Source organism: Hippopotamus amphibius, chromosome 14, assembly GCF_030028045.1.
Source record: "Hippopotamus amphibius kiboko isolate mHipAmp2 chromosome 14, mHipAmp2.hap2, whole genome shotgun sequence".
Classification (NCBI taxonomy): Eukaryota; Metazoa; Chordata; class Mammalia; order Artiodactyla; family Hippopotamidae; genus Hippopotamus; species Hippopotamus amphibius.
The window spans coordinates 17,153,454-17,178,420 of record NC_080199.1 but is presented as its reverse complement, the minus strand read 5'-3'; the positions used below and the strand labels follow the sequence as shown (position 1 = coordinate 17,178,420).

Here is a 24,967-nt window from a genome sequence, read left to right as displayed (position 1 = left end):
AGCAAGTGGGATCAAACCCATGTCCCCTGCATTGGCAGGCAGATTCTTAACCACTGCACCACCAGGGAAGTCCCAATGCAAGATGTTTTTGATCCACTTCCTTGAGTAATGAGAATAAAAACAAACAAACAAAAAACCAAATAGGACCTAATTAAACCTAAAAGCTTTTGCACAGCAAAAGAAATCATGAACAAAATGAAAAGACAACCACAGAATGGCAGAAAATATTTGCAAACAATGCGACCAACAAAGGATTAATCTCCAAAATACACAAACAGCTTATGCAGCTCAATATCTAAAAAACAAACAACCTAATCAAAAAATGGGCGGAACACCTAAATAGACATTTCTCCAAAGAAGACATACAGATGGCCAAGAGGCACATAAAAAGTGCTCAACATCACTAATTATTAGAGAAATGCAAATCAAAACTACAATGAGATATCACCTCACACCAGTCAGAATGACCATCATCAAAAAATCTACAAATAATAAATGCTAAAGAGGGTGTGAAGAAAAGGGAACCCTTCTACATTGTTGGTGGGAATGTAAATTGATAGAACCACTATGGAAAACAGTATGGAGATTCCTTTAAAAACTAAAAATATAGCTACCATATGATCCAGCAATCCCACTCCTGGTCATATATCTGGAGAAAAACATGGTTCGAAAGGACACATGCACCCCAGTGTTCATTGCATCACTATTTACAATAGTCAAGACATGGAAACAACCTAAATGTCCATTGACATTTCAATGGATAAGGAAGATGTTGTGTACATATACAATGGAATATTACTCAGACATTAAAAAGAATGAAATAATGCCATTTGCAGCAACATGGATGGACCTAGAGATTGTCATACTGCATGAAGTAAGTCAGAGAGAGAAAAACAAATATCTTATGATATTGCTTAAATGTGGAATCTTAAAAAATGGTACAATGAATTCATTTACAAAACAGAGAGTCACAGATGTAGAAAACAAACATGGTTACCAAGGCGGAAAGGAGGGGAAGGATAAATTGGGAGATTGGGATGGACATATACACAATATTATATATAAAATAGATAATAAGAACCTACTGTATAGCACAGGGAACTCTGTCAATACTCTGTTTTGACCTGTATGGGAAAAGAATCTAAAAAAGAGTGGATATATGTATATGTATCAATATAACTGATTCACTTGGCTGTACAGCAGAAAGTAACAACATTGTAAATCAACTATGCTCCAATAATTTTTTTAAAAAAAGGCATACCAGAATAAAATCGATTGGCATAATTCCAGGTAGAAATATGTATATATCACAGGGAAAAAAGAGAACTTTCTAGAGAAAATGAACTTACACCAGAATACATAGTTTGGGGATCTACAGCACTTCTGTTGAGCAGCAATGAGCAGCAATCTGTGTTTCATCTGCCCTTGGAGGCCCCAGGCATTCACTCCTCACTGCAGCTCTGCTATTGGCTGAACCTCTGCTCAGAACACAGGGGGATCCCACAGGGGCCTGTCCCTCCAACAACAGTGGAGGGAATGGCACAGTCCTGAGAATTTGGCTCACAGGTGATTCTTCACTTGACATTGTTACATCCTTTAAAAAAACACCTAATGCCATATCCCACCTCTGTGAAAAGTAATTTTGTTCACTCTAAGCATCTCCACCCCACATGCTCCCTGGCGAGGCTGTGCATATTTCTGTGCTTTCACCCCAAGCTAGACGGGAGCTCTGCAGCTTGCAGGGAGCTGTGGGAACAAAACTCACAAAACTAAAACTTGTCTGATGATCTAAAACTTGTCTCAACCTTTGTCATTGATATTTTGAAGGAGTACAAGCCAGATGTTTTGTAGAATGTCAATTTGGGTTGTCGATTTGATTTAGGCTGTGCTTTTGTCTTCTTTTGGGAGGCAGAGGCAAGAATACCATACAAATGATATTGTTGTCATTACCTCACTCATCAAGAGGCAAGGGTGTCAGTTGGCCCATTATTGGAAAAGTTAACTCTGGTCACTTAGTTAGGGTGCTGTCTGCCAGATTTTTCCACTTTAAAAACACAACTCCTTTATGAACTAATTAATCTGGGAAGATACTTTGAGTCTATGAAAACTCCCTGTATCCCCCCACCTTCCAAATATTCACTTATCAGCCAATATTGAATTTTGTCTGAATTACTTATGACAATTATGGCTGCCACTTGGTATGTTTTCTGTCAATCCATCTCCATTTGTTAGCATTCTACTGCAAGAAAGAGCTTTCCCTTCCTATCTATCATTTATCTTTTTAAAAAAATTTTATTGAAGTATAGTTGATTTACAGTGTTGTGTTTAATTTCTGCTGTACAGCAGTGACTCAGTTATACATATATATATTCTTTTTCATATTCTTTTCCACTATGGTTTATCCCAGGATATTGAATATAGTTCCCTGTGCAATACAGTAGGACTTTGCTGCTTATCCATCCTATGTACAATAGTTTACATCTGCTAATCCCAAACTCCCAGTCTTACCCTTCTCCAAGCCCCCTCCCCCTAGGCAACCACAAGTCTGTTCTCTACATCTGTGAGTCTGGTATTTTTTAGTAGATATGTTCATTTGTGTTGTATTTCAGATTCCACATATAAGTGATACAATATGGTATTTGTCTTTCTCTTTCTAACTTACTTTGCTTAATATGATAATCTCTAGGTCCATCCATGGTTCTGCAAATGGCATTATTTCATTCCTTTTAATGGATGAGTAATATTCCATTGTATATGTGTACCACATCTTCTTCACCCATTCATCTGTTGATGGACATTTAAGTTGATTCCATGTCCTGGCTATTGTAAGTAGATCTGCTATGAGCATAGGTCTGCATGTGTATTTTTGATTTACAGCTTTGTCTGGGTATATGCTAGAAGTAGGATTGCTGGATCATATGGTAACTATTTTTTTCATTTTTTGAGGAACCTCCATACTGTAGTCCATAGTGGCTGCATAAGTTTACATTCCCACTAACACTATAGGAGGGTTCCCTTTTCTCCACACCCTCTCCAGCATTTATTATTTGCAGACTTTTAATGATGGCTATTCTGATGTATTAACTATCTTCTTAGAATCAGTATAAACTCATGGATTTTTTTAAAATTGTGTTATAAAATGGAAAGTTTTAAAATCCTCAGTCCTCTGTTGACTCGTCCTTGTACCATTTCAAATGTGATATAAACTGCATCTTATAGAGACACTTTAATTTTTGTCGAGGTAGTCTGCAAAATTTAATTTTAAAAATGTTTTTCAAGTAAAATTAAATATGATTAGCTTTTGGATCAAATGCTGGTTTAGAAAACCCAAAGCTTCCATCTATTGGAATGGATAGTTTTGTGAGCATGTTTGCTGAGTGAATTTAGTTAGAACCATTAAATTTAACCTTTCTGTAAAACATTCTTAGTGTATGTAAACCTTGATCATGGTTCTTCGTTAAAAATCATACAATCCCAATGTTGACCTCTGAGGCAAGTCAGATGGGCCTAGAGTACAGATGGAGGTCTCACAGGGCTGAGGCATGTTATTTCTTCTATTAATGTTATTTTTAGTTCTAAATTCAAGTAAACATACATTTCTCTTAGGTTTTCAACACACACACTGCTATTTTAGTTTTTGAAAAAATGAGATTATTTTCCTTAGAATGTCAGATTTGAAAAACAAAAGCTCAGTTAATCCTTATTCTTTCTGTTTCTAAGGGAAAATCAACGGCTCACACATAAAACCTTATGTTCTCTGAAGGGTTTATATGGTGGGCTGATGTGCTTCCAGGTACCTTCTTCAACATCAAGACCATGCTGTTGATTCAAGAATAGAATCAGTGTGAACATATGCCCAGTATTGTTTATAGACTTAGGGGGAAAAAAAAACCCCAAACCTCTAAACTTAAGCAGGAATTTAATTACTTTTAACTTTTTAATGCTATTAAAAATATTGCTAACGTAAAGTCTGTATGTTCTAATTTTAAACAAATATCTTTGTCATAATAAAGACGGTAGTATAGAGAGTTAATCACAAAAAAAGCAGTGCTGCTTCTTAAATATCAGGGATTAAGAATCAGTTTTATTTAATTTTACATTTTCGGCCCATTGCAAACTAATCAGTGATCCCACTGTGCACGGCTAGTGTGCAGCTCAACTACGTGCGTTCCCCTTCAAGTGCAACACTCAGCCTGGTCTCTGGCCTGTTCAAGATCCCACCCATTCTGAGTGTGGATGTCACTGCAACATCAGATGGCTACACGTTTCTAGCTCTCTTGAAATTCCTGTACTTACTTGAGACCTAGTTACAAACAGTGCATGGGCTGGTACTAGCCCACAGACCACGCTCTGAGTGTTACTATCATATTTAGTCTGTTCAATAGCCTTTTGAGAAACATACTGTCCTAACCTCAACTTTACAAAGAAACGGAAGCACCGTGGGCTTCTCAACCTTAAAAGTCCACGATTAGCAGGTAGATGAGCAAGTAGCAGAACTTGTATCCAAACCCAACCAACGAAAGCCCAGAGGAGCCAGTATCTGACCCTGGAAGGCTGACACCAGAGTCTGTGCTCCTCTCCATGTGCTTGTTTCATTTTAACTATATGTAAAGGAAGAAGAGTTTGGTTTAGGCCATCAGATGAGAACCTCCTCAAATACATCTTCTACAGTCTACAACCTCCTTCATCCACACCTATCTTGCTCTCTTCTTCTGGTGATTAAGAATCATCAAAGCCAAAGATTCCATCCTTTCCATTTCTTTGGATGTTCTTGGTCTATCCATTATCCCAACCAAAGCAACTGTGCAAGGGCAGGAATTATATTCATTTTCCAGATGAAGAAGTTGCGATTCAAAGAGGTTGAGAGACTTATCCAAGCATGTAACTAAGGCTACATGGCACTAGGGTGACCAGAACCCATTTTTTCAGGGACAGTGACAATTTATTGTCTTGGCATCATGGCTGGTTATTGTTTTCCTTTCAGTCTTAAGTGTCCCACTTTGGAGAATACATTCTTTGAGCACCCACGTTGCTAGTGAGTGGCACAGAAAGAACTGGCATGCAGATCAGTGTGACTGACTCCAAAACCAGGGCTTTCTGTTATCCCAGGCTACATCTTAAAATTTCAAAATTCTAAAGGTTATAAGGAAGGTTTGTTCTCAGTCAGCAGTCATTCAGCAAGCATGTACGGAGCACCCCCTATGTGACAGACACTGTGCTGGAAGATATAATTAAAAATTGAATAGCTTCAAGTCTTTAGAAGCTCAAGGTATCGTGAGAACACAGACCACTTATGAATACTCATAGTCAGGACAGGCTACATATTTTAAAGGGCCTAGTGCAAAATGCAAAAAGCAGGGTCCCTTATTTAAAAATTATTTCAAGATGGTGACAACAGGACATTAAACCAAGTATGGTTCAGTTTAACAAATGAGAGGTGGTCAGGGTATGACAGAAATACAAGTTACCTAGGATGATCATTGATCTTAAGGTGGCTTCCTAGAAGAGGTGAAAACTGGACTGACCCTAGAGAATACGGATCTCTCTCCTACATGGACTACCTGCTTTTTTCTAGACCACAGGGCATTGAGGAGAATCACTTAGTCATTCTGACTTAAATGTCAGTCACCAAGAGTTCTCCACCACAGTACATCCTAATCACCTACCTCTGGAACTGTGACATATGCCATGGGGGGCAGGGAGATGTGCTGTCCAGATCTCCCTTTAAGGACTTATTGCCCAGCTGCTGGAAGTGCTGCTAAAGAGCAAGTTTTAGCCACCAGCCCCTCTGGGGGCAGCCTGTATGCAATGACCCATCCAGGTAGAAGTATAAAGGCCTGGCCAGTGGACATGCCAGGAAACCCTGAAGGGCCATCTTCACTCCAGAGCCTCCGTGGAATCAGCTAAGGTCGTCTGGCCAGTGTTCCAGCTTGATTTTTCCTTCTGCCCTATCCTGTTTCTTCCTTCCTGATTCCACAAGTTCTGATCCCAAGGGCGCCCCTAATAAACATCCCAGCACCAAATGCCAACTGCGCCTGTATCTCAGAAAACCAACCTGCAACACATATCAAAAAACATTCTGGGAAGGAATTTTATTTGAAAATTACTGGTTATACACATAATATTTTTAAATCCCGAAATAAAATACAAAATGGTGGAAACAAGGACTATGTATTTGTGTGTGAATGTGGTTACTTTTGGTTTAAAATCCTCAAACTAATGTTCTCTGACCAAAATGAAATAAAGTTTGGTCAAAAAAAGAAAACTATTATGTTGAACCATATGAAATTTCATTTTATAGGTTAAAAAAAAAGGTTGAAAGTTGAATGTTAGCAGTTCCACTTGGTTTAATCTAATAGAAAAAAGTCCATGAGTACTTGAAATTTAGAGAACATTACACTTAGGAATAACTCATGGGTAAAAGATATAATGAATGGGATTAAATTATAAATTCGAAAATACGTAGTATTATGATTACTGCTCAGTGCTAAGCACCAAAACTTGTAGGTTGCAGCTACAGTGGGTCTTAGAAATAAAATAGGCTTTATGTACTTATAATAGAAAAATAATTCAGTTAAAAATTAATCTGTTTCCTAACAAATGTTGGAGAGGGTGTGGAGAAAAGGGAACTCTCCTGCACTGTTGGTGGGACTGTAAGTTGGTACAGCCACTATGGAAAACAATTTGGAGGTTCCTTCAAAAACTACAAATAGAACTACCATATGATCCAGTAATCCCACTCCTGGGCATATACCCAAAGAAAACCATAATCCCAAAAGAAACTTGTACCATAATGTTTATTGCAGCACTATTTACAATAGCCAGGACATGGAAGCAACCTAAATGCCCATCAACAAATGAATGGATACAGAAGATGTGGCATATATATACAATGGAATATTACTCAGCTATAAAAAGGGATGAGATGGAGCTATATGTCATGAGGTGGATAGAACTACAATCTGTCATACAGAGTGAAGTAAGTCAGAAAGAGAAGGACAAATATTGTATGCTAACTCACATATACGGAATCTAAAAATGGTACTGATGAACTCAGTGACAAGAACAAGGATGCAGATACAGAGAATGGACTGGAGAACTCGAGGTATGGGAGGGGGCGGGGGGTGAAGGGGAAATTGAGACGAAGTGAGAGAGTAGCACAGACATATATATATACTACCAACTGTAAAATAGTCAGTGGGAAGTTGTTGTATAACAAAGGGAGTCCAACTCGAGGATGGAAGATGCCTTAGAGGACTGGGGCGGGGAGGGTGGGGGGGACTCGAGGTGGGGGAGTCAAAGAAGGGAGGGAATACGGGGATATGTGTATAAAAACAGATGATTGAACCTGGTGTACCCTCCCCCCCAAAAAAAAAGAATAAAAAAAAAAAAGAATTTAGAGGAAAAAAATCTCAAAATAAATGAAAAATTGAAGGAAAGAATAATGCGAAGAACTAGACAACAAAAAACCCAGAAAGGGTCAATTAAGCAAAAAAATTGATTCTTTGAAAATAGGAGAAAGTCATGCAAGATTATTCATTTAAAAAAAAGAAGACTCAAAGAAAATTAAAAAACAAAAAAACACAATTACAGGTGCTGCAGAGATTAAACATATATGAGGTAGTGAATAACTTTATGCCAATCAAGCTCAAAACTCACAGGAAACAGTTCCACTCCTAGAGAAATAAAACTTGCCAAAAATGACCCTGCAGAAATAACAAACTGAATAGTACTAACATAATTACCAAAAATTAACTAGACATTGATGGTTGCACAACATTGTGAATGCGCTTAATGCCACTGAATTGTGTGTTTAAAAATATGGCAAATTTTATGTTATACATATTTTACCACAATAAAAAAGGTAAAAAAATAAAATCCTCTATCTAAAAGACAATAACATCTGTCCTTCATTATCAAATCTCCTAGAAGGGCTCCTATTTTGAGAAAGCATTATTTCCTCTTCCTTCCCTTTTAGAATATATAATTAAATATTGTCCTTCTGTATTTTAACCATATATCTTTTTATTTTTTTTGGAGGGGGGACATCTCTCTTATAATGTCAGTTAAACTGAAGTATATATATATATATTTTCCTATTAGTTTTCTTTGTAGTATTTAGGTGGAATCATGGATCCTAGTTATGCTAAAAGAAGTGGTAAGACAAAATGGCAACTTCTCACAGTCTTCAAGTAAATGGAATCCGTGATATAATTGGAAAGTAGTATGTAACTTGGGGAGCAGTAAAAAACTTCTGTGACAACTTTGTCTTTTACCTTAGAAAATAAGCTTTGGTTCTGGAGTCTCTCAAGGCACAAAACCTGGCAGACGGCTTTTATTGGTGGCCTGCACCTCCGATTTGGATAAGAAAAAGAAAATAGAATAACATAAATAAAAATATTAAATCACTTTGTAAGAGCTTAAAATCATTGGATGAAGTTGGAGAAAAAAAATACCCAAATAAACTAATATCTTGTACGTGTAGATATTTGTTGCTGGTGTAAAAAATGTACAATATAGTTTATGCAGTATAAAAACTATTGGAAAAATGCCTTTGGAATAGACTTGACATCGTGGTAGGATCACAGTGCTGTCTCAAAAATTGTTAAGGCTGCAGGCTATTCATCACCACATGGTCACGGAGTCATATCTGGATAATGCCTTTGATGTATATCTGAGGAAAAAAAAGACAAAAAAACCCCAAACATGTTTAAGAGTTTTAAAGTCTTCCTCCTTAAGGCAACACATTTCTATATCCACTTCTTCACGTGAAGCAAATCACATCACTAGAGGTACAATTTTATTCTGTGGAGGAGGAAGCCCCATTAAAACCCTCTGGGGCTGGGCTTAATGCCAAACAACCTGTAGATCCACTTGAGTTCTGATCATTCTGATTCACATATATGTTTTAACCACTACATTAAATTGATAAGCAAAATCATTTTAGTGACTCAAAACCTGGAGATAAACTAAAAACACAGTGACAAAGAGGCTGAGAAATCTAGCATCTGCATGAGGGTTTCCCATTTTCATAGATAAAATGAATACAATAGATTTGGATATTAATATCAGGTTGTAATCCCTATATTTTATAAGCTCTGATTGACAAGCATTGATACGCTGGCGTATATGTATGAAATATCCTGGCGTTTAATTTGTGCAGCAAAGCAGTTATAAGGCCCATAGAAATGTGATCTGTGGATAGTGGGTCACAAGAATGAAAAGAGAATCAACAGTTTTAACAATGACTCAACCAAGCAACTTCTCTAAAATGGAAGATGATACCAAATAATAGGACAGTTCTTTGCCAAGCCCCTGAGTTTTTCAATTCTACCAATTTCTAGCTGAACTGGAAGAGATACAGGTTTTCTGATAAACACATAATCAGGACATAAAGGAAATGAAATGCTGTCAAGTTTCTCTGTCCCACAATCAATTTTTAGTGGCTATACTGTATCTCAGTTTCTTTTCAGACGTACAGAACAAAGTGAAGTAATATCAAGACATTTAAGATCTTATCTCAAATGTGTTTGGGTGAAAATGGACTTCAAATGTCATTTTTTTCCCCAAAGAAGAATGAGAAAAGTTTTGTTCAAGTCTTTAAAACAGAAAATGTACCATCTATTTGAGGCTGACTCATGTCATAAGCTGGGCGCTTAAACATATGATTACAGATGTATTTTATAAAACCTGGCTCCAAGTACGTTTGTGGATGCTGTCAACAAAGTCATCATGGAAGATAACAGACTTCATAAACGAAATAGAAAAGCACTGAGACACTTACCTTCATAATAGGTGTACTTTCTTTTTCTCTTGTTACTTGCATACCTGCTACCCCTCAAACAGCACTGAATATGAAATGCTATACACTAAAATATTCCTTAAGTTAAAGAGAAAAATAAATGCTCCAAGAATGTGTAGACCCCCCCACTGGGTGAAATCTGAGGCTATTTCCACTATAATGCAAGGATTTAAAAATAAGGCCTTTGGGTGGGGGAAGCTAATTGCATATCATCTCCCTCCTCCATTTTATTATGCTAGCCATATTTTGTGTGGTTATATATTATGTACTCTCTCGGTGGAACTAAAAACAGCCAAAAAGAAGAAATGGGAATACATTTCACTTTCTACTGCTTGATAGTCCTCCCTAAATCACCTCGTTCTTTTCCTGATAGCCTTCTCAACATAATTTTTTAAAAAGAAAATGGTATTATTAGCAACTTTCTAATGGTCTTCTCTTCACGGTCTGAAATACTTGAAAATGAATACTGAAAACGAACCTCCTGTGTATAAAATCCTTGATCTGACCTTTCTTTCTCTCATCTGTTGCCATGGTGTAGACCACACTCTGGCTGACAGCACAAGTGAGAGAAGGCATCTTTTTCACAGGGCGGGGTATGAAGGGAGATGAGATGACTGAATGTTTGTTAGCAGAGTTCTCATGAATGGGCTGAGCCTGGGATGGAGGGGCCAGGTCTCCTCTCTCTCTCGGGACCACTGCTGATCCTGGAAAAATCACCTAAGCTCTCTCCACACCAGCTGCTTCATTTGTGAAATGAAACAATGATTTACTTCATAGGAACTAATTGATGGCTACAAACTGCAGGTTGAAAACAGGCTGAGCTAAGTGCTGGGTGTGATTATGATGCTGCTCAGAGATGTGGCCCCTGAGTCCACAGAAAGCAGCAGCATCACCCGACTTGAACAGTGAAAACAAAACACTGGGAGGCCCTTTTGTGAATCGTTTGATTTTATCTTTATGGAAGTCCAGAGTCGTAGTTGAGACACAGTGAATTCACTGAATACGGTAACCTGGGTGGGGAAAATGGTAGTTAAAAGATTACTAATACTGTCTAACCTGTGACTTTGAGAAGTCACTTAGGTCCTTCTGCCTCAGTTTCTCTACCTGAGGGATAATACTGCCAGCTTAGAATGGTTGTGAAGATTAACAGAGAATGCCAAAAGAGTTTAAACTTAGGTCAAGCAGAATATAAGACCAGTGTGCGTTGGGTTTCTTGGCCCTCTTCCTCTCCTTCTCTTGAGTTTGTTCATTCTGGCTGTAAAATTTATAGACGTTTTAATATAATTGGAGTGCGGATAATTTTTGACTCACCCTCGTAGATTGAAACTAAGTTTACTATTTAAACTCCAGCTTGTAAACAAAGCCACCATCATGGAATTAGATCTTATTAAAAGCAATAGAGCAATAAAAGCTCTCTTGCAGAGATAAAGGCCAGGAATCAATGGTTTAATATATTTAGAATTTTGGCTCAAGACGCTGTCTGTTCATTCTCTCTGAGCTGCATGGACCTAGTTCACTCCCAGTAATCCTCAAACTCATCTTTTTAAAAGAATTAATTAATTTTTAATTGAAGTATAGTTGATTTCAATGTTGTGTTAGTTTCAAGTGTACAGCAAAGTGATTCAGTTACACACACACACACACACACACACACACACACACACACATATATTCTTCTTCAGATTCTTTTCCATTACAGGTTATTACAACGTATTGAATATAGTTCCTGGTGCTATACAGTAGGTCTTCATTTATCTATTTTATACATAGAAATGTGTATCTGATAATCCTAAACTCCTAATTTATCCCTCCCCCTGCTCTTCCCTTTGGTAACCTTAAGTTTGCTTTCTATGTCTGTGAGTCTATTTCTGTTTTGTAAATAAGTTCATTTGTATCTTTTTATTAGATTCCACATATAAGTGAAATCATATGATATTTGTCTTTCTCTGTCTGACATTTCACTTAGTATGATAATCTCTAGCTCCATTCATGTTGCTGCAAATGGCATTATTTCAGTATTTTTCACGGCTGAGTAATATTCCAGTGTGTGTGTGTGTGTGTGTGTGTGTGTGTGTTTATACACATACTGCATCTTCTTTATCCATTCGTCAACTGGCATTTAGGCTGATTCCATGTCTTGGCTATCGTAAATAGTGCTGCTATGAACATAGGGGTGCACATGTCTTTTCAAATTATAGTTTTGTCTGGATATATGCCCAGAAGTGGGACTGCTGGATCATATGGCAACTCTATTTTTAGTTTTTTTGAATAACCTCCATACTGTTTTCTACAGTGGTTGCACCAACTTACATTCCCAACAACAGTGTATGAGGGTTCCCTTTTCTCCACACCCTCTCCAGTATGTGTTATTTGTAGAGTTTTTAATGATGGCCATTCTGACTGGTGTGAGGTGGTACCTCATAGTAGTTTTGATTTGCATATCCCTAATAATTAGCAATGTTGAGCATCTTTTCATGTGCCTGTTGGCCATTTGTATGTCTTCTCTGGAGAAATGTCTATTTAGTTTTTCTGCCCATTTTTGGATTGGGTTATTTGTTTGTTATTGAGTTGTAAGAGTTGTTTGTATATTTTAGAAATTAAGCCTTTGTTGGTTGCATTGTTTGCAAATATTTTCTCCCACTCCGTGGTTGTCTTTTCATTTTGTTTATGGTTTCCTTTGCTATGTAAAAACTTTTAAGTTTAATAAAGTCCCATTTGTTTATTTTTCCTTATGTTTCCATTACTCTAGGTCAAACTTCTCATCTTTAAAGCAGGTCTGACTTTGTGTACATAGTCTCAGGTATATTATCAAAGTTAAAGAGTACTGAAGAGATAGGATTTATCCTTTTAGGTTAATGGAACAATGAATTTGATTTCCCCTTATCCTCTCAGCAATCACCCTAAACAGCAAGGATATTGGGAGATTAAAAATAAGCCCATGCTTTGATGAAATCAGGAATCACTTGAAGTCCCAAAAGACAAAAAGATCTGGATAGGCTGCCTTATTTAACTGGATCTAATGGCCTGTGGCAAGACAGACAGGCTACCTTAGGGGAGCAGATCTCAGCAATCATGGGAGAGCACAGTTTTCCAAATAACTGGCAAATTCTAAGGTGTACGAATAAGGAATCATATAGAATCACCATCTTCCCCTGAAGTATGTACATTGGTGACATTCTAGGAGAATAGAGATTCTGAAATGCAAGCAGCATTGTAACTACCCATCTCTGCAGGCTACAGAGGAATACAGGCTAAATGAACATGCATTCTCAATTTCTCTCTAGCTCGCTTATTCTCTCCCTCTCTCTCCTCTCTCTCTCTCTCTTTTAGTTGTGAGGAGCTTCTGTTTTAAGCAGAGAGAATTCCCTTTAGCCAGAAGTGATGCCCTAGCCACAAGTATCCTGCAAATATATGATGTAGAAAAAAACTGAATTTGAAGGTGAGTAGCAGGGATAATGATAATAAAGTAGTACAGGGTCTGTAAAATACACAAACAAAAAAATGAGGAAAAGAAATAAGAAAAGCATATGACATGAAAAAATACTGAACAAATGAAAATTATGAAAAAAATATAATGCAATACATTCAAAGAAAATGTAGCAGAACAATCAACCTGTGGACAACAGATATCTGAGAATACAGCATGGCATAGCAACAGAAGATGATGAAACATGAGTTGATAGAGGCCAAAACTGAAGTGGAAGGGAACAATAAAGACATTAAAGAAATGATCATTCTGAAAGGCAGCACAAAGGAGATCAATCACTGCTGAAAAATCTATATGAGACATGGACAATAGAGTTGAGAAAGCAAGCCAAATAATTGTAAATTAATAAAAACTTAAAAAGAATTAAGGAGATAGTAGCTTTATAAAATAGACAAAGGACAGAAGACATACATTACAGATATTTGGGTTTTTTTTTACATTTTTATTTCCTTATATATTTTATTTTATTTTTTTAATATTTTTTTTATCTTGGCTGCACCTGGTCTTAATTGCAGCCTGTGGGATCTTCACTGTGGCATATGGGATCTTTTAGTTGCATCATGCAGAATCTTTAGTTGCAGCATGAGGGAGGAGAATCCAATCAAATAAAACAAAATCAAAGATATAATTCAAGTAAACTTCTAGAAATAAAATATTTGAATCTAGAGACCAAGAGTACATAATTTCCCAGGAAAAACCCATGACCTTCAAAATAGAAAAAGAATCCTTTCAGCATCCAGGAAAGAAGATCAAGTTATTTTAAAATATAGAAGAAGCAAATAAATATTTCATACAGTTGACCCTTGAACAACACAGGGGTTGGGTTAGCCGACTCCCTGGACTTTCAAAAATTTGTGTATAACTTGACAGTTGGTCCCGCATATCCACAGAGTTAACTGTGTATTGTGTAGTACCATAGTACATATGAAATGGAAAAAACCCATGTATAAGTGGACCTGTGAAGTTCAAACACATATTCCTCAAGGGTTAACTATATGTCCAATAAGTCAGGGATTCTAACTCCAACACACCCTCCTTTAAGATAGTACAGAGACTGTTTTCAACCTTTCATTTGTAAATTTACACTGAGTCTCAGTACAGATTTACTATCCATATCTATATTAATCTACCCTGAGAGGAGTTTCATTAAGTATTTTCTATTACTAGGAAAGATACATTGCTACTTTTCTTCTATTCCATTATTTACTATTTCATTTCTTAAAACATGCTAGTCATGAATAACTAAATGGATTTCATAGCCCCACTAATGAATCACAACTCAAAGTTTGAAAAACATTATACTAGAGGATAAATTTTAGCACACTGAGAAGTAGAAAATTATCATTTAAAACAAGTAAAATAATAGATGTTTAAGTATTTTTAAGATTTGAAGGTAAACAGTAGAAGAAAAACTAAACAACTAAAATCTGGTGATAGAATGGAGAGAAGGAAAATATGTTTTCGTGGTTCATAGCAAGTCAGAATGGAGAGAAGGAAAATATGTTTTTCATGGTTCATAGCAAGTCATAATAAAGAAATAAAGTATTTCTAGAAGAATTCAAAGGGGAACACATAAAACAATGAATGAAGAAACAGATTTTACAGGCTAAATTTAAAAGATTTAAAAAAAAAGAACACTTTTCTCAGACATTCATTGAATTTTCTTTTCAAACAAATGAATTCTAACCTGTTAGAGTAAAAAGCTTGTTGACTTAAGCTAATCCTCCCAGTGTTACAGCCCTGATGATGCATTGATATTCAATGCTTGCACATTTAAAAAGCTGATAATCTGACAATCTGACCAAGTGTATGCAGAAAAAAATGTCAAAAAGATATTCAACTGGGATGCAAATCAAGATACTTTCTTGATGCAAATCAAGATATTTTCTTATGTCCTTCCGAAGAAGTGGCCTGAGCCACTTGGGGCTGAAATCCAAGAGTGATGTTCTGCCACCTTGTGAACTTGGGTGACTGGCCCCACCTTGGCTACCATGTGAAATGAGCAGTGTTCTCAGACTCAACACAGAATGCAGTACCTAGGGTGTAACTCAGCCTCCCCCAGCAATTCACCCTCTGTGCTCCCTGGACCAGCCCTGTGACCTTGGGTGAGCCCTTGACCCAATCTCCTCATCCATGATGTGGGATAAAAAAGACTGTCATGAGGATTAAATGAAATCATACATGTGAGAACTATGTAAAATAAATTATAAAGAACTACACAAATGTAACTTACCATTAATATTGTTAAATTAGGTGTAAGATTATTAGACTAGGAATCAAAGATTTCTGATTCTATGAACTATATCTGTTTTTACATGAATGTTACACTTGATTTTAAACACTGAAAGAAAAGATTTCTAATTCTCTGTCTGCTGTAAACTAGCATAACACTAGTTATGTATATATGGCCATCTTCCTTCTGAGGGGCTTTAGTTTCCTTACTTGTAAAATGAGGGTGTTTAACTCTATTATCTTATGTTATCTGGACCTATCTAGAATTCAGTGATCTATTTCTCACTACTCAATTTTTGATAACATATAATGATAACACATTTTTAAATTGAAGATTTTGACACATAGGTGGGGACACATCTCTTTGATATGAAATGCCTAAGGTCAAAAGAACAAAAGGGTTTGTGAGATTCCTGGTTGTTTTGTGACTAGGTTATACAGGGGATTACAAATGATTATCAGGTCTTAGGAGGGAAGCTTTGACTGGGAGACACTCTAATAGATGAAATGAATTTTAGGCATAATAAAATATATAGCTCCAAGTGCAGCTTCTCTGCATTTGCATACAATATAAGTACTTATGAAAAGTTCAGAACACAGACTTCATTGTCCCTAATCCTAGGTATCCTCTGCCAACTCTTCAGGCAGCTCTGTGACCCTGGGCAACTTCCTACCCTAGGAACAGTGGAAGGTGCTGTTCTTCATTTCTAAGGAGGAGGAATGAGATGTAACAGTGACAGAGGGAACTTAGGCTACATGTTAGACAAATCTTTCATATAGAAGTACTCTTAGATACCGGGACTTTTTAAAAAGAGATATTTTAAATATTACACAATTTTATTCTACTTACAAATGAAAATCTGAGAAATGCAGAAAAGTACGAAGAAGTAAAATGCACCCATAATTTATGCCCAGAGATAAAGTTTTAACAGGAAACCTCACCACATATAGTTGGAAGCCTCATCTCATCCCAAACTACACATCTCAATGGGCGAAAACACCAACCAGACCTTCCTTCCCTCCCTTCATCCTTCCATCAACCCCATTCCCATCTTGTTCCAGAAACAATTACAGGCAGTTGGATAACAATGGCTAAGCCCCTTAAACCAGACCTCACTTATCACCTCTGTAGGAGATACTACCACCTCACCTTTGTTAGAAAAATACCACGTGACCTGAATGTTACTCCTGGAGCACCTTTCTCACACCATGTACAGTGCTTAGTGCTTTCACACACCTCATCTCTGTGAAAATGCTTTGTAAATCTTCGAGTACTATTCAAACTACAGTGTTAAGGTATTGTGATTTACCCTGATGACAATTTTATCTTCCAGAAAGTAGAGGAAACATAAGGGGGGCAACTGGACCTAATTCTAAACAGCAAAGAATTAGGGAGAAAATGACAGTATCATGTAGGATTTTTCTTCACAAATTAGAAAACAGAAGTGACCTACAACTTTCCCTGGTAGATCTTCCTAGACCCAATGAACAATATTGCACCTATTTTTCCTCCAACTCTCAAATTTTTTGGATGTTCCTTGAGAACATTTGCATCGCATATGTGCTGAGCACCAATCAGAATGAAATATAAAGGGTCTGCAAAATGAGAGTATTCTGTGCTCTATTAGATCTGAGCCCAAATGTGTGGAAAGTCCAGCCTGAAATCCCTCTCAGGCGCATGTGTGTGCACACATCCTGACCCCACCCCCACCACTGCTGCAGATTCTCAGCAGACCTGTCTTCCACCTGCAATGTGTTGTTAAGGCGCAGTGAAGAAGCTTTCTCTCTGGAGGCTTATACTTGAAAAGGGCACAGAATCCTTGTTAATGGACCCTTGATGGGGATTGTGAGGCACGAGCCCTGGAGATGAACATTTATTACAACTCCCTGCAATCAGGCTCACCTGTTGTGCTTTTTCAGTGAGCTCAGCAGCCCAGCCTAGACCTTGCCCAGTCGCTTCATCATCTTGTAAAACAGGCTGCTTCTGTTTTTCAGCAAAACATATGGCCGACCATGTTCCTTCTGTCTTCCTGAATCCAAAACCTGTTCATCAGCAGAAAGAAACCCATTAGCACACAATGTTTCTCAGTAACATATTAAAACTCAGATAATATCTCAGAAAGGGGCAGGACAGGGAGAACAGAGAGAATCTATTTGGGTGGTAGGCCTGGCTGGTGTTTAAATGGTTTGATTGCCCTGTTTTACTAGGCAAAGTCCTAACTTGACCTTTTATTATTATAACATTATAGGAAAGGAAGAAAGAAAATTTTAGACTATGATGTTGGGCACTGAGCAGTCTGTAGCATTTTATATTTTGCCAAGGGCTTTTTGGGTGGTTATCATTAGTTAGTGCTTTTAGCTCTCAGACTCTGAGTTTTGAAGGCTATTTATACAGGTAAAAAAGAGTTGGGAGATTTGTTGATTCAAGAAAATCAAACTCAATTTAGCTAAAAGTTAAGTTGATGTCATACAAACCAGAGGGCAGCGACCTGACAGCAAATTAATCAACAAATTGGCTTGACAGAATCTAAGCAATATTTGGGGAAAAAACAAATGTTTCCGGAATTTCTTTAGGGTCCTGGAATATGTCAGCTGCTAAGAGGGGCCGAATCTCTTGTCAGAGAGGTTAAGGTGCTTCTTGAAGTTGGCTTTGGTTGTAGTTTATTTTTCTGAGAGTGAAAGACTGGCAAAAAGAACTGCTACTTAAATAGCTTTTCCAGAACTGCTCTGCACAGAGGAAATCTCTAGAAATCCAATTTTCTCTTTGGAGAAGACTAAAGAAGCAAGTAAGAAATTGAGCTCCAAATTCCAGTGATCACTGCCCACACAGCACACGGGGCAGCCCAGTGTGAATCGCCAAGGATCCGAATCTGTGCTGTCACAAGTTACCTTTCCTTGTTTCTCTCTCTCCCTTCAGCCGCCTGCCTTTCAGCCACTTTGTTGCTCACTAATCAGCCCACTACCTGGAGGGAGAGGAAGGCGCTCTTAACGCTGCCTTTCTACACACCAGCAGCTTTGGTTTAGGGTTTCAGAGGGAAGAAAGAGTTTGAAACAATTGGCCCAAATGATGTACCTAGGAAAACAGTTCTAATATTAAGTGGTACTTAGTTCCTCATTTAGGTTATATTTAGAGTAAATATATCTTAAGAGAATACACTGAAACGGAGCAAGACACAGCTTGTTTTTCCATATCTAGATATTGCAGTTAATTCCATCCATGGTATTTAGTCAGAAACATTGTCTCATAAAGGCCATTTTCCTGTTAATCTTTTGTTTATTGCTATGAATGACTGCTTAAGGGAAGCTTTCTCAAAGGAGTTCAAGAATAGTTGAATTGGTCATATCCACATAAGTATTAAAATGTCCTATAATTTGGCATGCCAATTTAGGTGTCCTGAACATGCAGTTTTACTTAAGCATAGCCCTATTAGAACGTAACTATTTGAATTACTTCATACAATGGACAAATTTACATTCTGCAAAAGCAACAGCTTTTAAAAATCTCCGCTTCAGAGCTGATGGAAATAAGTTCTCCGACTATAAGACTTTATATATGTTTAATATATATTTTGTCCTTGTCCAACTTTTTACTTTATTTATTCAAATTTGAGTGAATAGTAAGTCTTTCCATTTTCTCTCATGTTGTCTAAAACACATAAATGCCACTGAGATGAGTAGTTCTCAGGATTGACTAATACCTAAATAAAGCAAAGCCAGAAAAAAGTTAGTGCTCTCAAAATGTGATAGGATTAACAATATAAATGGCAGAAAGATCATTTTGGTCAAAATACTTTGAGCCTTATAAATATTAGTGCCACTAAAAATTCACACTTGCCGTCTGCCTCTACAGGGACTAACTCACACACCATTTCAACTGCTGACCTTTAACACAGCCTGAAAGGAGTTCAGGTTGGAGATCAGGAAAGAGGCACATTGTGCTCTGTGGAAAACTGGCAGAACGGGCCTTTAGATAGATATTCCATATTTTCAGGAGATGTTTTGAGCCCAATTCTTGCATCTCCTCATATCTAGAAAAGCACTAAAATCATTAACGGTGACATCTGCTCCTCATCACTAGCAGCAAGCCTCTGCCAAACTGTGTGCTTGACTGCACGTACCCCCCTTCACTAAAATCATAGATACACTGACCTTCCCCCCTACCTCTTTGGAGCCGTTTCTGAGCGCTATCTGAAATGCCGTCTCACAGGCTATAGTCCTCATTGTGCCCCCAATAAAACTTACCTCACAGCTCTCACGCTGTGCAGTTTTTCTAGCTGACATTAGCAGCTTAATGGCCTACATTATAATTTATAAGGGGAGTTTTCAATTTTGGGGGGACGGAGTGACAGAACTGTGATAGTTTGTTATAATGCTTGATAACTTATTAGAACTTAAATTTTAACTTCTGTAAGATAACACTTCAAACATATAAATCGTTAATACTTTTTTCATATACATTAAAAAAAATACAGTACCTTAAAGTGAATTGCATTATTAATACAGCCCCGAATGGATGGACTCACAAGGTTTGAGAGACGGGATGCCCTGGCATATAAGTGCAATGTAACAAAGACCATGGTGACCACCAGATCAATGATATCACCCCATAAATAAAATAGCAGTCTTTGGATTAGAAAAGGAAAATAAAAAAATAGTTATGAGTTGAGGATTCACTGTGTCACATGCATTGTAATCATCACTGTTAATTCTCAAGAATGTCTCTCAAGAGTATATAAACACGGGGAGGGGTGGGGGGGATGAATTGGGAGATTGGGACTGCCATATATATGTTCCTAATAAGAAAAAAAAATATCAAATTGTACACTTTAAATATATGCAGTTTATTGTATGTCAACTGTATCTCAATAAAAGTTCTTAAAAAAAAACAAAAAACAACGAGTTGACAAACAGTGACTTCCCTGGTGGCACAGTAGTTAAGAATCTGCCTGCTAATGCAGGGGTCACAGGTTTGATCCCTGGTCTGGGAAGATCCCACATGTTGTGGAGCAACTAAACTTGTGCACCACAACTACTGCATCTATGCTCTAGAGCCCAGGAGCCACAACTACTGAAGCCTGCGTGTCCTAGAGCCCTTGTGCTGAAACTACTGAGCCCATGTGCTGCAACTACTGAAGCCCACAAGCCCGTGCATCGCAACGAAGAGTAGTCCCCACTTGCCACAACTAAAGAAAGCTTGAGTGCAACAACGAAGACCCAGTGCAGTGGGGGAACAAAAAAGAAAAGAAAAGAGAAAGAAATAAAAGAGTAGACAAACAAGGTACATAATTTCCATCTATCCATCCTTCCATTTACCATCCTTTCCTTCTTTCCTTCCATTCTCCCCACCCCTCCATCCATCCATCCAGTTAAACACTGAGTATCTATCACCAAAGTACTACTCTAGGAATGGGAGATTCAAAGATAAGCAAGACAGTCTATCAAGAAGCTCACGGCCAGAGATGAAGACTGAGGTGCAGTTAAGTAACTTGGCCGAGGAGGCAGAATCAATAGATGGCAGAGCTGGGATTCGAACCTGGGTCTGAACCAGTATTCATTTGTCTCGAAGTAAGTTACCAAAGAAGGACACTGTTAGATAATTTATTATCAGAAGTAAAATAAGGGAGATGAGAATTTTAACGTTCAATTTTCTAAGATACCTTTCCCTATAGATAATACCTTATATTAACTTTGTATGTAATTTAACAAAATATGCCTGTAAACATAAACATTCCTCCTGTCTACTTTCTACTGTAATTTTTTGTACTCAGTCTCCAATTATTTACTGTGTGTCTGGTGTATATTCACAGAAAAAGAAAACCAGACTTCCCTGGTGGCGCAGTGGTTGAGAATCCGCCTGCCAATGCAGGGGACATAGGTTCAATCCCTGGTCCTGGAAGATCCCACATGCTGCAGAGCAACTAAGCCCATGTGCCACAACTACTGAGCCTGCATGCTGCAACTACTGAGCCCGGATGGTGCAGCTACAGAAGCCTGCATGTCTAGAGCCTGTGCTCCACAACAAAAAAAAACACTGCACTGAGAAGCCTGAGCACCACAACGAAGAGTAGCCCCCACTCGCCGCAACTAAAGAAAGCCCGCACACAGCAACAAAGACCCAATGCAGCCAAAAAAGAAAAGAAAAGAAAAAGAAAACAAATTTTGTTTAACTTTCAGAATTAATAAATGTCAAGTAACACACAACCAAAAATATTTGAGGAAAAATTAAGTAAATTTTCATTAATTTCTGAATTTATTCAACAAACATTTATTGCATATTTAGCTGTATTTCTGTCATTATGATAGATGCTGTGGAAGAGGCAAACACAAGTAGGTCACAGTCCCTGTCTTTAGGGAGCCTGTACTGAAAGGACAGAGAGAATAAAATCCTCAAATGTCTATAATTCAAGAAAAAAAAGCACAACAAGGAGTTTAGTAGCAGAAGAGACGACTTCTGTCCAGAGGTTCAGAGGAGGACAGAGTGCAGTGAACTGGGCCTTGAAGAACGGATAGACTTGAACATGCAGAAATGGGGGTGGGTGGGTGGACAGTGGTCATTCCAGACACAGGGAACAACATGGGCCAAAAGGGCTGGAGGTGAGCCTGGCAGCTCCTGAAGGGCAGGGTTATACGGTTTCCCTTGTTCGCTTTTGTGTCTCAGAGCCTTGACCTTGTACATGACAGGTAACAGGCACAGAGTACATGCTGGTTGAAAGTTAAATACAAAGGAAACTATATTCAAGGTTTGGGTCACTGCCCAATGGTGTAGTTTGTTAAGACTGTAGGGTGAGATCAAGTGGAGAAACGAGTCCAGCTGGCATGGGAAACAGCTAAGGCAGTGGGACACAGGAATCGTAGGATTAGGGATGTGGACTTGGAGGACCACATGCTCCAGATTGATGACTATGGGCAAGAGGGAGAGCGAGAGGAAAATGAGGGGGAGACAAACCAGGATTGACGATGGAGGCTTGCAACTCATTTATGTCAAATATTGAAAAAGAGAAAGAAGTTTTCTTTCAGTCAGAGAGGAGGGAGAGTTGAAAGGAGCAAAAGTGCAGTGTGGCCCAGGCTCCCACCAGGTGCTATGACAGCTGAGATGGGATGCAGACTGAAAAAAGGCCAGGAATAGAATTTTATGCACCTAGCCTTTTCTGGTTTTGATAAAAGATTCTAGATATTTCAGAACATATAAACATAAAGCAACTCTAAATTTTCTTTACGTACAGAAAAATAGGTATAAATTTGAACTTTTAACACCTTTCATATCTATAAGAAAAGCGTCCTGTGATCTCTCACTCTTTCCCCACTCTTCCTGTAACCCAAGTTAAACTATAAACTAAACCACACATTCAAGTTGGTGTGATAACAATCCCTCAACCCCAGGCTCTCTCCAGGAACGCCAGCCTTGAATTGTTTGTCACTCTCCAGTAGGTTAAGGAAAAATGCATTATATTGGAGGAGTCAGTCAGTTACATAAACTCAATGAAGATGTGTTTATCAGGCCTGTGTATCTGCAGATATTCCAGGTGGCTGTCCTAGACATAAAAATTAAATGGACCCACTGCAAAATAAGTGGATCCATTTTCATTGACAGGAAGCCATCAGTGATCATGGGGTGGCTGCAGGGAGAGGTGGGGGCAGGACAGGATGGAGGAGAAGCCTGACGACAGGAAAGAGATGCTGGGAACAGCTTTCAATATGGCGACGAGCAATAAAGGGAGATCCTGCTTAGTGACAGGTAGAGTGGGGAGGGGAAAATCTGAGCGTCAGACCTCTGTTTCTCGCTGCCAGGTGACACAGGGATAGTTATCCTACCTTAGAAGGTGGGTCCCTCATAAAATGGGTGCCTGTGATTTTCTCAGGGACTACACAATGTGACAAGTATTAACTCAAAGTCTTTTCTTAGGTCTTGAAATAATAAATCATTCTTCTCACTGGGGAATGATGAAGGCTGGGTCACGGTGACCTCCACAGCCCCTCACCCAAAGCTGCTGCCTTTGCATATACGTACCCCCCTCATAAAATATTTCTTTTCAATTGTGCTTTCTACATCCATATGAGTTCTCTTTCCCCCTAAAAACTTAAATGAAATCTCTTGGCATGTTTTTGAAGGAACTTTTTCTTCTAAAATGTTCTAACCATACAGGCTTATGAAAGAAAAGTTCCATGAAAGTGAAAAATAGAATTTAAGTAAAACTCTAGTCAGGTATTAATTATTTTTGTGCTTTTCCAGGTGGGTATGTTGCAACAGTTTCTGATTTTGATTTCTCTGGGAAAAACTCTACTAAAAATAGGTTTGAGTTGAGGAAGAAAATAAAGATGATAAAACCCTAAGACTGCCTGTAAACAGAGGAGGTGGGAGCTGAGATTCCTGGCCCTGGTTTTGGTTCATCATTCATTTCCAAAGAATTCTCTAACTGCAGGCAGAGAAAATGCTGAACACAGGCAACAATATTGCTAGAGCAATTGCAGATTTTCATATGCTTCTTTTGCTCACGCTACTAGGGAGAATCTGGGGTGATATGAAGACTGGAGTGTGCAGCGATTGGAGAGAAAAGCTGTGCTATTGGGTGAAGAGAAGGCAGGTCACAAGCAACCAGCTGATCCTAAAAACTACAAGGAAGATGGCTTTAATGCAAAGATAGTGGTGAATATTAGGAGAAAGAGGATTTCCAATTTGTCTGTCTTGCTCCACTGTTTTGTGGCAATGGAGCAAATGAGGAAGATTAAATTAGCTGTCATTAGGACTCCATCATTTTTAATAAAGTTAAAGTTAAGAGAACATCTTTGTAAAATAGAATTCTGACACATTAATGGCACCTTATGAATCCAAACTTAGTAAATCCCTTTGGAAAGCCAACACATAAAAGCTATTAATTAGGTCACAGTTGTTCCTCAACAAGTCTTTTGTCTGATTTGCTTACAGTAAACAAAACCATATCCATCCATATTTGTGCAGAAGTGTTTCACCAGTGCAACAAAATATAATTATTACACCTCAAGCAATTGTAACTATAGGACTTTATGGTGACAACACTGTTGGTTATCCCTTCATCAGCCTCTGTCACTTCCCCAGCTACTGCCCAAGGCTGGCCACCCGCCCTCTGGAGCATCAGACTCTGCAGCAGATTGACTTGTCTTTATATTCTTAAAGTTTTCACAACAGACAATCACCTGCTTTCTGGAAAGGAAGGAAGTACAGGCATTGCTCAAAGACATTGTGGGTTCAGTTCCAGAACACCAGAATGAAGTGAATATGGCAGAAAAGTGATGTGCATGAGTTTTTTCGGTTTCCGAGGCACATAGTAATTATGTTTACACTGCACTGTAGCCCATCAAAGTGTGCAATAGCATTATGTCTGAAAAAACAATGTACATACCCTAATTTAAAAATACTGTATTGCAAAAAAATCTAACCATCATCTGAGCCTTCAGCAAGTTGTAGTGGT

The 24,967-nt window shown here is 38.1% G+C and overlaps 1 protein-coding gene across 1 annotated transcript in view; it reads right to left on the bottom strand.

Annotated features, from left to right (window-relative positions):
• LOC130835552 (ATP-binding cassette sub-family C member 4-like) overlaps positions 1–24,967 on the bottom strand; it is a 169,376-nt gene that overhangs the window by 2,773 nt on the left and 141,636 nt on the right. Inside the window, 2 exon segments of the mRNA XM_057707190.1 lie at positions 17,425–17,463; positions 17,466–17,564. Of these exon segments, the coding sequence (XP_057563173.1) occupies positions 17,425–17,463; positions 17,466–17,564 (138 nt within the window).